General features: G+C 44.9%; 1 protein-coding gene across 4 annotated transcripts in view; it reads left to right on the top strand.

The window, feature by feature from the left end:
• Drosha (drosha ribonuclease III) overlaps positions 1-12406 on the top strand; it is a 110456-nt gene that overhangs the window by 1957 nt on the left and 96093 nt on the right. For 2 of the 4 annotated variants that reach the window (XM_038323523.1, XM_038323522.2), the window contains exons 3-8: positions 1082-1147; positions 3692-4522; positions 5358-5450; positions 7780-7893; positions 8075-8306; positions 12093-12234. In XM_038323523.1, coding sequence (XP_038179451.1) covers positions 1131-1147; positions 3692-4522; positions 5358-5450; positions 7780-7893; positions 8075-8306; positions 12093-12234 — 1429 coding nt within the window. In that variant the 5' untranslated portion in view covers positions 1082-1130. Of the gene's footprint in view, positions 1-1081; positions 1148-2668; positions 2743-3691; positions 4523-5357; positions 5451-7779; positions 7894-8074; positions 8307-12092; positions 12235-12406 lie in introns of all 4 variants that reach the window. The other 2 variants (XM_038323524.2, XM_038323525.2) reach the window with 2 other exon arrangements.

Here is a 12406-nt window from a genome sequence, read left to right as displayed (position 1 = left end):
ATCTTGAAGAATTATGCTCTAAAGCCAGTGAAGGAATGGACTTTAACAACATGAGAGTAAGCAGGCAAAAAGCTTGTCCTAGAAAGTGTCCTTGTCTAGGCTTCCAGCAGAAGGTGTGGCCCAGATTAGATCTAGATTCCTGATCTGGATTAAAGGTGTGCCTTCCTACTTCAAAGATCTGGGTTAGAAGTAGATCTTCCCGTGTCAAGTTAAGCATTAATCCCTCACAGGTTGTGTACCCTGTATAGCTACGTTGACAACCAAGAATAGCCATCATAGTGAGTGTGTCTGCGTCCTTGGTTCTCAGCCTGTGGGTTGCGACCCCTTTGGGTCAACGAAGTCATTTTATGGTTGGGGGTCACTACAACGCGAGGAACTGTATTAAAGGGTTATTGCGTTATGAAGGTTGAGAACCACTGGTCTACATGTTTATATGTGTATGTGTGTGCAGGTGCCTCCAGATGCCAGAAGAGGGCATTGGATCTCCTGGCAATTGTGAGTCACCCAACGTGGGTGCTGGGAACTGAACTCTGCAAGAGCCCCCAAGTGTTCTTAACTGCTGAGCTATTCTCCAGCCTCTAGAAAGGTGTTTCCACATGTAAACTTTTTGCATTTAATATTTGTGTATGTGTGTGTTTTAAAGTCTTTCCTTCAGTCTTTTACTGAACCAGAGATGGGCGGTGGCTGTGCTTTTGGTCTATCTAGCAATAGTTAGTTTTGAGTTAGTATAGCCAATGAGCACAGCTTGCAATTTGTGTGGAAACTTGAAGATAGCTCAGTATGTTCCTGATTTTGTTAATAGGCTAAACAGTTTTGAGAGATAAAGCCGGGCGGTGGTGGCGCACGCCTTTAATCCTAGCATTTGGGAGGCAGAGACAGGCGGATCTCTGAGTTTGAGACCAGCCTGGTCTACAAGAGCTAGTTCCAGGACAGGCTCCAAAGCTACAGAGAAACCCTGTCTCGAAAAACCAAAAAAAAAAAAAAAAAAAATTAAGATAATTGTGAACAAATAAAAACACATACTTTATAGCATCAGCAGTTTTGTAATGTGTTTAAATATTTTATTCTCTCTGTCTCGTAGAACTTACTTTCTGAGTGGAAGATCTAGCACATCTAGAGGATACGTGACCATGCAAGGGAATACGTGGTAAGTGATATGCTGGAAATGACAGTTTAGGGAGACTAAAGGAGAGAGGGTAGGTAGTGGGCCAGAGGGTGGGAAATTGCAGATACAGGGGATGGGCTATGGTTATAACACATTAGAGATTTGTGTGTAGGACTAAGAACCAGACCAGGAAAGTTAGTGAAGCAACCTAGAGCCCTCCCCATTGAGCTTGAAGTTCTTGATTACAATAGGCCTTGAAGGTACAAGTATATGATTAGCAGGTAGATTGTGATGCTTATGGACCTGCTAAGCAGCAACACAGAGTTTTGTAAGAGCAAGAAATATAAGGAAGGTGTATTAGTGTTCTCTAGAGTTAAGAATTTTTTCTTTTGTATTTTTGAGTTAAAGAATTTATAGGATGAGTCTGTATAGACAGAAAGGGATTTGTTAGAATGACTTATAGACTGATGTCCAGCTAATCCAACAGTGGCTGGCTGTCAATGGGAAGTCCAGGAATTTTGTAGTTGCTCAGTGCATGAATCTGGAGGTCTAGCTGGTACTCAGTGTATGCTGGAATCCCAAAGAAGTAGGGTCTATTGCCAGTGAAGAAGTGGAATTGCTAACAAGGTGAGGGCAAGCAGGCAGAGAGCAAACAAGGCAATTCTTGTAAGAGAACACATTTGATTGGGAACTTGCTTATAGTTCCAGAGGGTCAGTCCATGATAATTTTGGTAGGAACCATGGTGGCAGGTAGGCAGGCAAGGAGAGAGAGAGAGAGAAAGAGAGAGAGAGAGAGAGAGAGAGAGAGAGAGAGAGGGGGGGGGGGGGACAGACAGACACTGGGCCTGGTATGTGCTATTGAAACCTCAAAGCCCACCCTCAGTGACCCTGGTCCTTTAACAAGGCCACACCTCCTAATCCTTCCCAATCAGTTCCACTAACTGGGAACCAAGCATTCAAAAATATGAACACATGCGGGGTTGGGGTGGGGAGCACACTTTTATGACTTACTTTAATAATATCTGTGACTTTCTTTGATCCTGGTTACTTCCCTGAGGCCCTTCCTCCATGTATCACGACACAGGAATAAAGAATTTTGAGGAAACAGAAATGTTTAGTCTATAGTAGCATTACTGAAGAAGAGGAGAGAGTGCAAAGTTGAGGGAGGACTGGAGGCCATGGCAAGTGTTTCATGTTGAATAGATTGGACATTCCAAGTGCTGATGTCAAGGGTCTGGTGGTAGGGAAAGATGGGAAATGGTGGATGGAGAGTGCTGGTCCCCTTGTTCCAAATGTGTGTTTGGAGATGGGGCCCCAAGGGCTTGGAGTGAGATAAGCTTTGCTAGGAGCAGGAAATTGGGGATGGGGTTGGATGCAGGAAGTTTGTTAAGTTGATATAGCATCTGTTCTGAACCTTCAAGGTCTACCCCCTGTGACCCACTTACTCTGACAAGGCCACACCTCCAGTAGTGCCACTCCCTGGGAGTCTGTGGGGGCCATTTTCATTCAGACCACCACAGAGCCGATATCGGATGCCAACACAAAGGTGTTTATTGATTACAGATAGACTCAAGCTTGGTCCACTGTCCAACACTCCGGTGCAGCAGGTGGAGGAGAGCGGCCCCGAGCATTTCCAGGTTAGGGTTTATATAGGGGAAACCACAAGGGAGAACAACAAAGGGTCACAGCCCTGTCAGAGGGTCTTGGAGTAGCTGGCATTTAACCTGATGGCGAAGGGAAGTACAGAATTGAAGAGAAAAATAGTTAAAAACACATCAGGCATGGTTGAGGCATGTGGTTAGTAGCTGTCATTAGCCATGCGATTAGTGGCTGTCATCAGTCATACCCAAGGTGGGGTTCAACTTGGGGTCTTGGAGAGGGCATAAGAGGGGTGGTCTTAGTTTAGCTCAAATTTGACCCTCTCAACAGCTCATTGGGATAGTCTTGTATTTGGGAAACCCTGTTTACATTGTGACATGTGTGTGCATCCACATAGATCCATGCAGAGGACAGACGATGACCGCAGGTGCCACCCACTTTACTTTCTGAGACATGCTCTCTCACTGTATGACTGGCCAGGGAGCCTCAGGATCCCACCTGTCTCTGCCTTCCCAGTTGTGGGATTACAAGCACATCCACCATGTTGGCTTTTTTTTTTTTTTTTTTTTTATGTGTTCTGTGGCTCAAACTCAGTTCCTTGTGTTCTCCCTATCCTGTGAGGTTTTGGGTTTTTTTTCTCTTTCCTCTCTCTCTCTCTCTCTCTCTCTCTCTCTCTCTCTGTCTCTCTCTGTGTCTCTCTCTGTCTCTCTCTGTCTCTCTCTCTGGGTTTCTCTGTGTAATCCTGTCTTGAAGCTCACTCTGTAGACCAGTCTGGCCTTGAACTAAGAGATCCTGCTGCCTCTCCCTCCTGAGTGCTGAGATTGAAGGCGTGTGCCACCATCACCCACCTTTTTTTCTTTGTCCCTTTGTCTTGTGCGTGTGTCTGTGTGTAGGTTACAGGACACAGTTTGCAGGAGTCTGTTCTCTCTACGATGTGCTTCTTGGTGAGGCCCCGTTTTGATTTCTCTTTTCCTTTTCTCTAAAAAGTCACAGAATGTCATTCCACCCAGGACGAGGGTGTCCCCGAGGACGAGGAGGACATGGAGCCAGACCCTCAGCGCCAGCTTTCAGGCCACAAAATCTGAGACTTCTTCATCCGCAGCAGCCTCCTGTGCAATATCAATATGAACCTCCAAGTGCACCTTCGGGCACGTACTCGAACTCTCAAGCCCCCAATTTTATGCCTCCTCGACCAGACTTTGTACCTTTTCCTCCACCCATGCCGCCGTCAACCCAAGGCCCTGTGCCTCCCTGCCCTGTTAGGCCCCCTTTCCCCAACCACCAGATGAGACACCCTTTCCCTGTTCCTCCCTGTTTTCCACCCATGCCCCCTCCAATGCCTTGCCCTAATAACCCACCGGTCTCTGGAGCACCTCCTGGACAAGGCTCTTTCCCCTTTATGGTGCCCCCACCTTCCATGCCCCACCCACCACCCCCTCCTGTCATGCCCCAGCAGGTTAATTACCAGTACCCTCCTGGCCACTCACACAGTTTCCCACCTCCCAACTTCAACAGTTTCCAGAACAACTCCAGTTCTTTTCCACCCAGTGCTAACAATAGCAGTAGCCCTCATTTTAGACACCTCCCCCCGTACTCACTCCCAAAGGCTCAGAGTGAGAGAAGGTCCCCAGAAAGGCTTAAGCACTATGATGACCACCGACACCGAGATCACAGTCATGGGCGAGGTGAGAGGCATCGGTCCCTGGAGCGCAGAGAGCGAGGCCGCAGCCCCGAAAGGAGAAGACCCGATAGCCGCTACCGGTCAGAGTATGACCGGGGGAGAACGCCTTCTCGCCACCGCAGCTACGAAAGGAGCAGGTAAACCCGCCTGCAGAGCACGTGAATAAAGCCATGGAGACACAGGCGTGGCCAGTTTCTGTCAGTTTCCAAACCAACTGTTGTGAACTGTTGTTTTGTTTGTTTTGTTTTTTGAGACAGGGTTTCTTTGTGTAGCCCTGGCTATCCTGGTACTTATTCACTAGACCAGGCTGGCCTCAAACTCACAGAGATCTACTGACATGTACCTATAGTGCTGGGATTAAATGCTTGAACCATTATTACCACTACCGCCCAGCATGTACTTTGATTTGTAAAAAGAATGGACATGATTTAGACTCTTTAGAAGAGAGACTGAGAAGCAAATACATTGTTGTAACTTGTGAGTCAGGTGGTGGTGCACTCCTTTAATCCCAGCAATCAGAAGGCAGAGGCCCCTGGATCTCTGAGTTTGAGACCAGCCTGGTCTACTAAGCAAGTTCTAGGACAGCCAGGGCTACACAGAGAAACCCTTTCTCAAAACCCTAAAAAAGAAAGGTTTTGAAAAGCATCCCGGACTTGTGCTAATCTTGACTGTGTGCTTTAGTCTGCATTTTCTAGAAGTCAGTAGGTAAAGAGAATCCTTGGATGCTTCTGCTGTAGGTTTAGGTTAGCTCATTAGGTCTTGAGATGTCGGTAGACTTCTGTTGAGCGCTTTGTGCTAGATATGACTTTGAAAACTGCCCCTGTAGACAGTGTAGTAAACCAAGAAGGCGTAGTAGGAATAGCGCCTAGAATTTCCTTAGGCATGGGCCATTTCTTTAGAGGAACACTCAGCAAAGCGATGGTGCTTTGAGTCTTTCTGCTAAACACAGCTCTGTGTATTGTTTCCTCTAAGAGAGCGGGAACGAGAGAGACACAGGCACCGGGACAACCGCAGATCACCATCTCTGGAGAGGACCTACAAGAAAGAGTATAAGAGATCCGGGAGGTAAGCGCTAGTACACCTCTCTTACAGTTCACCTTCTGTGTGTGTGCCGCTCTCTGCCAAGTGTGTCTTTCAGCTCCAGCCAGGGGCTGGGAAAATAAGCCCAGTACTAACAGTGTTGGTGTTTAAGGAAAATCTTCATACTTATCCCCAGATTAGAAAGTGTGAATATACATATGTCTGTATGTATATATCATCCACAGTTTGAAAAAACTATGAACTAGTAAGTCTAGATTAAAAAAATAGTTGTAGACAAAAGCCTTGAAATTTATTCATAATTATGTTCTTACCAGTTTCAGAAAAAACAGCAATGTGTTCAATTTTGCCCCTTTAAGCAGATGGACCCGTGACTGTGATAGGTACAGTTTAAAACATCACCTCTATGTTTAAAAGCCAATCTGTGCTCTTAGATCATGGGGACTAAGAGTGGGTCCTGGTCTGACAAATTGCAGGTTGATTATTAGTTCCCTCATCTTTGTTACTTGTGAAGTTATCCAACCTTTCTAAGCCATAATTCTTTTACATCAAATAAGAATAGTTATGTTTTCCTTATTGACTGATGAAGTGCCACTGAAATAATAACATTAAACTGTTAGAACTAATCCTAAAGTAGTAGTAACCAAATGAATGGTTACTGTATATAATTATGTGAGAAATAGGTAGTGTGTTAGGCTTTCTATTGCTGTGAAGAGACACCATGACCATGGCAGCTCTTATAAAGGAAAACATTTAATTGAGGTGGTGGTTGATCTGTTTTTCTTCATCTATGTTTTGCCCTATGGACTTTTCACGTTTTTTTCTGTCCTCTGTGTTTGCTAACTAGCGGTTGTCTGTCTGTCCCTGGGCATCTTCTCTCTTTATTTCTCTCTGTCCTCCAGCCCTGCCTATCCTTCTGCCTAGCTTTTGGCTGGTCAGCTTTTTATTAGACTAATCAGGTGCCTTAGGCCAGCAAGATGAAACAACATATCTTTTCATAATTAAACAAATGTAACACATCCTTACTTCATTAACAAAGGCAGCAGAAGCAAATGTAACACACCTTTACACAGTTAAATATTCTGCAACATAAACAAATGTAACACACCTTTACACAGTTAAATATTCTGCAACATAAACAAATGTAACACACCTTTACACAGTTAAATATTCTGCAACATAAACAAATGTAACACACCTTTACACAGTTCATGTACTATTCTGCAACATAAACAAATGTAACACACCTTTACACAGTTCAAGTAATATTCTGCAACGTAAACAAATGTAACACACCTTTACACAGTTAAATATTCTGCAACCTAAACAAATGTAACACACCTTTACACAGTTCAAGTAATATTCTGCAACATAAACAAATGTAACACACCTTTACACAGTTAAATATTCTGCAACGTAAACAAATGTAACACACCTTTACACAGTTAACTATTCTGCAACGTAAACAAATGTAACACACCTTTACACAGTTCAAGTAATATTCTGCAACGTAAACAAATGTAAAACACCTTTACACAGTTAAATATTCTGCACCATAAACAAATGTAACACATTTACACAGTTAAAACAGTATTCTAGAACAAGTTCATGGCTTCATATGTTTTATTTTGACCAGAGCTTTTTCGTTTTTGTTAGCAAAACTAATGGTGCATGTTTAGAAGTTACAGAAATTTCGGAGGCGGTCTCAGATCCGTTCCCAGGCTGTCATGGAGCTGACTGCGTATCAGGGAGGTTAGAACTTGAAAAAGGCTTCCTAGCTTTGCCTGCGGAGTGCTGAGATTACAGGCAGGAGCCACCATGCCTGTCCCAAAATAATTTTTGACTGTGATTTTGGATTATAGTAACTTTAGTTAGTGGACAGTGGGGTGACCACTGACTTAATAATGTGGCTGTTCTTCCTCGCTGCCTTTTTGAAGGGTTTTTAGGGTCTAAATTTAATAGGCTTAAGAGTCTACTCCAGATTTTCCCCTCCAAGTACACCTGTAGAATTAATATTCCTGTTTTTAAGCTCCAGGAATTCAAGGGTAGTAGATTTCTTACCTTCTTCATTAGTTAAGTTGATTTTAGTATTTTGAGGGTCAAAATCAGCCAGTTTTGATTCATTCAGTAGTAATACTCAAGTCTGCTTTTCCCTGGGTAGGTGTGTTAGCACTGCTTCACTGAGATAGGTTGTCAGGCTAAATCCATAGCCAAGTGGAGGCCATGCTTTAGGAAGCTTAAATTTTTTTCTTTTGGGCAAAGCAGCATGTGAAAGATTCAAAACTAGTATCTTCATTAATGAAATTGTCCATAAGTAGAGATTTGCAGATATTTTCTCAGTATCTTTTTCTTCTAGGAGTTACGGTTTACCAGTTGCTCCTGAAGCTGCCGGGTGCACACCAGAATCACCTGGGGAGATTACAAAAAATGCAGATTCCTGGGCCCCAGCTCCAGAGACCGCTGCCAATCAGTAAGTAAACCTGGGGCAGGACCTGGGAATTTGTATTATTAAACAAATAAACCAGGCAATTGACGGTTTGGCATTCACTGGTCTAATGAAAGCTGGTGTGGGGTATTGGCATGCAGATGGTAAATGCACCAGGTAGCTTTGATTATTTTTAATAACTACCTCCCCCTCCCCTGCTTTGAAGTCGTTCTCCAAGCAGGGAGAAGAAGAGAGCTCGCTGGGAGGAGGAAAAAGACAGATGGAGTGACAGCCAGAGCTCTGTCAAAGAGAAGAACTACACTTCCATCAAAGAAAAAGAGCCCGAGGAGGCGCTTCCTGACAGAAATGAGGAGGAGGAGGAGGAGCTGCTTAAACCTGTGTGGATTCGATGCACACATTCAGAGAGCTATTACTCCAGCGACCCCATGGATCAGGTGGTAGGTCTGACGCAAAGACCACGTCGACCAGGGTTTCTCCAGCGCAGCACTGTTGTGGTTTTTTTTTTTTTTTTTTTTTTTTTTTTTTTTTTTTTTTTTTTTGTGGCGTTGCCTGTGTATTGTGTTGTTGCCCACACAGTGTATAAGCGCCATCTTTAGGTCCTATCCGTTTGGTGCTAGTATCATCATTCCCAACGGTGACAACTAGAGCTGTCTTCAGATGTGACCATCTGTATCAGCTACCTCTCTGAGGCTGTGGTAAATGCCATGACCAGAAACAACTTAAAGAAGATAGTTTGACTTGTGGTTCCAGAGGGTTAGAGTCCAGAATGGCAGGGACCCGGGAATTGCAGCAGCTGGCTGGAGCAAGAAGCTGAGCATGACAGTCAGAGCCCTAAGCAGGCTTTGTCTTCTGAGACCTGACAAGATCGGGGCGCCTTCAGCATGGTGTGGTGTGGAAAGAGATCACACCCCAGCGGCATGTAGGAAGCAAAGGGCAAGAGCTATAGGCAGGGTGAGGGTATAAACACTCAGCGCCTACTCCGCAGAGACATACTTCCTCTTGAAGGTTCTAGAACTTCCCCAGACAGCAGCACTGCTTATGCACCAAGTGTTTGTGCTTGAGCCTAGCAGGGGTGGGGGCATTTCTCACTCAAACCCCAACATTCCATGAGGGGAAATCACCCCAAGTTGAGCGTCACTATTGCTAACTAGTGTTTGGCGGTGTGCCTATGTGTGTGTTTCCCCCAAACGGCAGGTAAAGGATTCAGGTTTCATTTTGAGCTGTATCCTTGACCCAAAGATCAGTAGCCATAGGAAGTTTCCAGCACATCTTGGTTGATTTGGGGAAGGGAAGCCGTCTAGTTGCCTTACCCATGCCATAGCCGGGACTCCGTGGACACAGCACGTGGACGAGCTCCTGTAGCTCAGCTGTGGGCACCGCCATTGCCCTGGCACACTCAGCTCTCCACAACTGACTGCCCTTCGTTTTTCTTCATCCTCACTTTATTTTCTCCCATCCTCTCTTGTCTCTGTTTATTCCCTGTAAGGATTATGCCAACACTGTTAATTATAAATTAGGCTCTTATCAAATACTTGCAACAAGCTTCATTAATTAAATGAGTGAGTTTGTACTATAGATTTAGGCTCAAGACGCTGGCCTTGTGAGCTTTAGTGCGGTTAGGTAAGATGGGGGTTTGCTGTTTGGGATTTTGTGAAAATAGAGACGGTCCTTGACTTCGGACAGGGCTACATGTCAGTCACACCATTCATTATAAGTTGAAAGTGTCTTAAGTCTGAGATACATTTAATAAACCTTCCAAATGTCATAGTTAACCCTGATTTGCCTGAGGTGTGCTCAGAGCACTTAGGTTCTACTCTGTAGTTGGACAAAATTATCTTCTACAAAGTCTGTCTTACAGTGACGTATTGAGTAGCTCATGTCAAGTTTTGAAATATGTATCCAAGGAATCCTGGCAGCCTAGTATGAAATAGAATATGGGTTGTGTCTTTTCATAATGGCGTGGCTGCCTGGGAGCAGCATCTCATAGTCACTGCCCAGCTTCTCAAGAGAGCACCATACAGAGTGTTAATTTGGGAAAAGATTAAAACCCCACATCTGAAGTACAGTTTCCTTTTCTTAAGCACTTATTTATTCTGTGTGTGCGTGTGTGTGCATGTCTGTGATCACGGGACAGGTTGTGGGAGTTGGTTCCCTCTATGCACCACAAAGGTTATGGGGTGGAACTCGGGTTGTCAGACTCAGCAGCAAGTGTCTTACCTGCCAGGCCATCTTGCTGGCCCTGAAATACAGCTTCTGTTGAGTATGTATTGCTTTTGGTCTGCCAGTTGCTCCTTTTGAGGCCCGTATCTGTGGGGAACTTGAAAGATTTCCTTGCCTTTGGAAGAAAAGGGTTTGAGGAATCCATGATAGTGGTATGATACTTGACAAACTGGAGCAGGCTTTTACGTCAGATGGTTCATGTTGTGTAGCAAAGGGAATATGTGTGCTGCGCACTTTCATGGCGCTGACATTTTATGCCTTGTTTCTAATGTTGTCCTAATTAATTGTCTCAATATCTGTGGGAGGAAGTCAGTGTTCTGTTAGTGTACAGCCTGCTGCCATACGAAAATGCTGCTACTTGAATGAGGCAGGTTTAGTTTTCTTCTAAGAAGGTGTGCAGAGGGAAGACATGGTTTCAGGGACAGCATTCTGACGGTCTTGAGAGGCTTCCATAGTTGTAGAATTGTACTGTGTGGGCTACACAGGGCATGGGCCTTGCCCAGATTCCTCCGCCATCTGTCTTACAGACAGTTGTAAGCTGTCATGTGGCGCTGGGAACTGAACCTGGGTCTCTGGAAGAGCAGTCGGTGCTCTTAACATTGAGCCGTCCCTCCAGCCCTTCCCCCTTTCATCTCTTTTCAGAGCTGTGCCGCTCATCTCCATGGAGCTTGTTTCCCACTGTTGCCATAGCAAATATAAGCTGTGTGGCTTTAGAAACAAGCCTTTATCATTTCATAGCTCCAGGGCAGACATTCAGCTCGGGTCTCATTGCCTAAATCAAGGTGTCCGAAGGGTAACAGGGCCCTTTCTAGAGTGCTAGAGAAAATGTTTTCTCATTCATTAAATTGCTGGCCGAGTTTTGTTCCTTGTGTCCATTAGACAAGTTTCTGGTTTCGTTGGTTAACGTCTTTTGTGGGTTCCTCACTCTTGGCAGTATTTGTTTTTTTGTTTTTTTTGTTTTTTTTTGTTTTTTTTTTTTTGTTTTTTTATTTTGGTTTTTCGAGACAGGGTTTCCCCCCTGTAGTTTCTAGAGTCTGTCCTGGAACTAGCTTTTGTAGACCAGGCTAGCCTCGAACTCAGAGATCCGCCTGCCTCTGCCTCCCGAGTGCTGGGATTAAAGGCGTGCGCCACCACCGCCCGGCTTTCTTGGCAGTATTTGTATTTCTCCTCATTTCCAAGACTCTGCCACGACATCTCTGCCATTCTTACCACTCTGTCACTGCCAGAGACAATACGATTCGAAGGCAGATGCCGGACTGAAGTTGTCTTCTCAGCTTCACCTTTAACGGCAGAAGAAAAGGGAGCTGGAGAGATGACTTAGTGGTTAAAAGCACTGCGCGCTCTTACTAGGATCCTGGTCCAATTCCCAGCACTCACGTAGCTGTTCACAACTGTCTATGTCTGTCACCCTCTTCTGACCTCCAAGGCACTGCTACACACACGTACACGGTGGTAAGAATGTCAGCTGTCAAGGCAGCAATAGTCATGGGAATGAGAAGGGGCAGACAGAAAGCAGCACTTCCTCTTCTGAGTGGCAGCTCATTGATTTGCCTTCCTTTTATTTTTTATATATGAAAGGTCTGCTTCTTATATGTTGTGGTTATTAGGTCAATGGTCTGGGCGTTTACAGGGATTTTCTTTCTGGAAGGAGAGTGAGCAGCAGCAGAGGACTTCCTCTTGGACTCTGATGTAGAAGCCCTGTGCTCGCGACAGAGAAAGGAGGCGAGGGAACTTTCTTTTTGCTCCAGGGGTCATGGTATTTTTAAATGCCACACCTCATGGGCACTGGCAAACAGTTCCCGTGCTGCTCAGTGTTGGTGAAGTGCATTTACCCGAACTGCCAGGCAAGCAGTCGTGTTTGGCTCAGATGCTCACTGCCAGTGGGTGGCATTTTTCTTTTCAAATATTGTGTTGGGGCTTTAAAAATGGCATTTTGTGGTTGAAGGTTCTTAGTATGGTGACTGCTAATATGGCTTCTCGTATTGCTCCTTTGCTTTGAAAAGGGAGATTCCACTGTCGTCGGGACAAGTAGGCTCCGTGACTTATACGACAAATTTGAGGAAGAGTTGGGGAACAGGCAAGAGAAGGCCAAAGCTGCTCGGCCCCCGTGGGAACCTCCGAAGACAAAGTTAGATGAAGATTTAGGTGAGTGAGTGGAGGAGCCTGAGACTGCTCCCTTATTACTGCTTACTGCTGGCCTCTTGGGAAGTGTCCTTCAGAGTCCCAACTTGAAATACTCAAGTTGTAATAAAATACAACACGAAATTTACCCTCTTAACCATCAGAATTATCTAGTTTCGTGTTTTAAGTACACGTG

The sequence above is a fragment of the Arvicola amphibius genome, chromosome 3, assembly GCF_903992535.2.
Source record: "Arvicola amphibius chromosome 3, mArvAmp1.2, whole genome shotgun sequence".
In the NCBI taxonomy this organism is placed as follows: domain Eukaryota; kingdom Metazoa; phylum Chordata; class Mammalia; order Rodentia; family Cricetidae; genus Arvicola; species Arvicola amphibius.
This window is presented reverse-complemented; position numbering and strand designations above follow the sequence as displayed.